Source organism: Lottia gigantea (assembly GCF_000327385.1).
Source record: "Lottia gigantea unplaced genomic scaffold LOTGIsca_165, whole genome shotgun sequence".
NCBI classification, from domain to species: domain Eukaryota; kingdom Metazoa; phylum Mollusca; class Gastropoda; family Lottiidae; genus Lottia; species Lottia gigantea.
Genome location: NW_008708051.1, coordinates 66,734 through 71,188, shown reverse-complemented (window position 1 = coordinate 71,188; position 4,455 = coordinate 66,734). Strand labels below are relative to the sequence as shown.

At 35.2% G+C, this 4,455-nt stretch overlaps 1 protein-coding gene across 1 annotated transcript; it reads left to right on the top strand.

Annotated features, from left to right (window-relative positions):
* Nucleotides 1-2,463: 2,463 nt before the first annotated feature.
* LOTGIDRAFT_173581 (hypothetical protein) lies at nt 2,464-3,661 on the top strand (the record flags this gene model as incomplete). The annotated part of the gene is made up of 2 exons (XM_009051355.1): nt 2,464-2,675; nt 3,445-3,661. 2 exons carry the CDS (start codon nt 2,464-2,466, stop codon nt 3,659-3,661), a joined length of 429 nt encoding a protein of 142 aa, XP_009049603.1.
* Between the last annotated feature and the right edge of the window lie 794 nt (nt 3,662-4,455).

Here is a 4,455-nt window from a genome sequence, read left to right as displayed (position 1 = left end):
ACAGGGCCTGCTTCCTTTCCCACCTCCCGAAGACACTCCGAGCTTGGTGGCCATCTTGCTATTATAGGCGTAGGCATATTAGCCTACAATCCGCAACAGACTTCGACCCGTACTATGCATCTCGCCGGTATACATTAAAGCTAATGATAATTATTAGGTTTACGTTTCCTTTGATTTTAAACAACTAGAAATTTTATAACCTGCCGTTTATTTTAACTCGTAATTGTCCGAGTCTAACGAGACAGAAAGGGTTAATGAGTATTGACTTTTCATCGACATCTCACTCGTTATAAATTTTCAATTGCAACAAAACGTCAGCTTTAACGATACAGAACTCTTTGAATGGTCAAATATAATAATAACACCTGTAGGGTCAGTATCAGATGACAGCTAAAGGGCAAATAACTCTTAATGCCTTATCATCAAAAGGACACTAGATTAATATTGACAAATTGGAGACAATAACATTTCGTTTCATGCGCACCGAATGTATTGTGAAAGTGTTCTTGCCTCTAACGATCCGAGTCACAGGGACCTGTTAACGCTACGAGACAATGTAATTAAAAGATTAAATAAATCTTAAGTGCGTAACCTTAGAAGTGTGAGGTTTTCGAGGACCTGTGATATATGAGTCTAGACGTACATTGTCCGTTTTATGGACGTCATCGCGAAAACGTATTATTTCATCGATTTTTTTTCATTTCTTAAGAAATCAAACTTTATATCATTGAACCTAGTCGACATAATTATATAGTCACATATGTTTATATGTATATTTCGACACCCAAGAAAAAAGTGTAGCCAGGCAAATCTAGCCGTGATATTCGGATGATTTAGGTTTAGGTTCCTGATAACACACCTGCATATCACATCCGAGGAATGGGACTGAGTCGAAATATAAAGTTGCAAGTTTTTATGTGTATATTTCGACACGTAAGTTAAGGTATGATCTCAATAAAGCAAAAGCTATCATCTTTTGTGAACCGAAGCAGGCTCGTAAATTGTATTTTGTTGGATAAGTTGAGAAAATTTCCGTTGGCCAAAATCATAGCCATAAACAATATTTACTCGGGCCCCACAACCCTTTTAGCATCCGAAAGCAAAAAAACTGGATGCCACCATGCGGCAATCCTCAGCAGCACTAGCGTAACTTTCACGGAAGCAGTTTCTTTGTTACGATACAATCGCATAGATCGTAGTTTATAGAGCGACTTTTGCGATAATGACGTCATAGAATGCTTAGTTTTAGTGGTATTGAAAGAACAACAGAACCCCGTTTCTCAAAAATTTGTGCGACTAATCTTGCACGTTAAATAAAGAAAAACGTTATTTAACGTAAAATGTATTTCTAGAAAATTCTTTCGTTAAATAACGTTTTGTGAAATACGTAAAATAACGTTAGACGTTAAAAAATTCGTAACGTTATTTACCGTCAAAAACGTGTTTCTTAAAAATTCGTAACGCTAAATTACGATTAAAGTTATGCGTTAAATAACGTGCACAGTATGGTACTCGTTAGAAGTCGTCTGCGAACTTTTAATTCCAAAATGGCTGCATTGATTTTATTGCAAGATGCATACCGCCGTAATTTACGACGAGAGAGAGTTTTTCGCGACAGGTCGAACGATCTTGAAACTCTCGATAACAACCAACTCATTTCGAGGTACCGGTTTCCACGAGCAGTTATCTTGGAAATAATTGGGATGGTATCAAATGATGTCAGAAGGCCGACATGCAGAAGTAATGCGCTAAAACCATGTCTTCAGGTATGCAAGATAATTCCAAACTATGACGAGAGGTTGCTAAAAGTACTAGTCCCAAAAAAGAACCCCTCGTTCCTGTAAATCGTGGAAAAAGCCTTTTGTTTGATACAAATCCCCCTCCCGATATATAAACAGGTGTCATATTAGCTCAATCAGCTTCACCCTCAGCACATGCGTTAAAACACATAATTTAAATAAATTCATATAATTATACTGTATACGCATAATATTTCATTAAATAGGTTCTATAAATTAGCACGCGCATATCGAGTCACGTAGGCCTACTTACCAAAATACAGCATTTGATGCATGTGCAATGATTATTACACAATATACAAACATCTATCGGTCAATCGTTTTATAAATTTATAGTAAAATAATCATTACCCGATTTCATCTCATGTCGATTAAAGATGAGTTTCCTTATTTACCGATCAAGAATGTTCAAAAAGTTTGTTTATTCAGACTGTAGGCCTTCACACATGAATATTTATGACTAGATATAACTCCAAAATATATAAATTTTCCTTAATGTCTATTCCTCGTGGTCTGTATCTGCGCACATCTTTTTCAGGTTTTGGTGACTTTGCGTTTCCTCGCAAAAGGAGATTTCCAGTCCGAAACTGGTGATATCCATGGAGTCACCAAATCTTCAGTTTCACGATCGATATCAGCCGTTTGTAATTCCATCTGTATCAATATGGATAATATTTTATTTCCAAATGATACAGAAGAATTGAGAAGGATCAAGGAGGAATTTTATGACATGGCACAGGTACCAAATGTTGTAGGCGCCATTGATGGTACTCTAATTCCTATCCAAGGAATGTCATCTGATGATGAACACGTTTACGTGTGCAGGAAGGGATTCCATTCCTTGAACATCAAAGCTGTAGTAGATGCTAAAATGAGGTAATGATAAGAGAATTATTGTATATTTACAGAATACAATCGTTATAATTTTTGTTCAAATTCAGTTGCTATGGCTAATTCAAACACTTTTGATTTTGTCATAAAATTTTAAAAGATGTTAAAAATATGGTATCACGATGTATAAATCATTTAATATATTACATTTACCTGGTACAGCTCTATATTAGTTTTTGAAAAGGAATCTGCTTCGGCCGATAATAATTATTGTTCATAGATTTCCTAACAGGAGTTTAGGCCCTTTCGTCAGCACTTAATTAATTGTGGTCAGGAAGTATACAATCCATTAAGAGTTACTTCCCTCGAAAATGTTTGCACCTTGATATACATTCGTCAAGAAATATCACAATCAATTAATTTTTCCGTAAATTTTATATATTTTTAGATTTCTGAACATCAACTGCAGGTTTCCTGGATCAACACACGATGCTTTTATTTTACAAAGTTCAAGTGTTCCAGAAGCTGTGATGAATCTTCCTGAAGGTGGAATGCTCTTAGGAGACTCAGGTTACCCCCTGAAGACATGGTTGATGACGCCATTATTGCATCCAGCTACTCCTCAAGAAGTGAGATATAATAAAGCCCACTGCAAAACCAGAACTGTTGTGGAAAGGGCTTTTGGTGTCCTCAAATCAAGATTCAGGTATAGGTATCCGTAATTAATCTTTTCTTGGCATATATTAAAATGTAGATTTGAAAAAATTCTCCATTAGAATGTAGACCATCATTATCATTGTTCTTCTCTTTTCAGATGCAGTCATAAGACAGAAGGCAGCCTTCCATACAAACCCCTGAAGTGTTCAAGAATTATAGAGACCTGCTTTAGATTACATAACAAGGCAATAGAGGCTCGTGTGCCATTGATACAGGGAGGCGAAGTACGCCATGTTTACCAAAATAATGTCCATAATCACCAGCCAAATAGGGATGCCCAAGCTTTGAGACAAAGAATAATTTCTCGGTTTTAAAGGTTTCTTTAAAATGTATGCCTGTAGGTACAGTATGTAATGGGATCTACTCCCACAAAACTCGATATGATATGTCTGGCCCTGACCAGTTCAGTTCCTTCGAACTGATATTTGGATGGGATGTCGGAACTGTGTAGGGCCAGACATATCATATCGAGTTTTGTGGGAGTAGATCCCATTAGCATATTAACCATTAGTCATTAAATGGACTCAACCAAAGAAAAAGCATGGTACAAAACCAAAGTCTACAAGTAATTATGGGTTAAGTAAATTTTATTATTGGGGATAGGTTTAAACTTGATGGAGAATATGATAGTGATCTTTCTTTCACAGTTTCTTCTATAGATGAAAGTGATTCTTGGATATTTTTTAAAGTTGTCAGTTTCAATTCTTCAATTTTAAGCATTTTTTCCCTGAAAATTGGTTCATTCTTTAATTTCTGTTTCTTTAAGATTATCAGTTCATTTGGTAGGTCTATACTCTCAACTGAAATAAAAAGTTTACCAGTTAAATTCAATATAAAAAACACCATTTCTTGTTTATATGTTTAAAAAATTCAAATAATAGTTGAACAAAGATTGATCTTCATACAGTTCATGGAATTCATTGAATTAATAAAACCTTTGCAGGCTTTTTTCTGAATCTCTGAAATACAGTGGTTAATGCAACAATTAGGTCAAAACAGGTTTGGTGATTTTCTAATTTTTAATCAGATTTATTTGATTAAATTGGATTTCTTTTTTAGTTTTATACTGTTGAATTCTCTTAATATGCACACAGAACCACAGATGTCT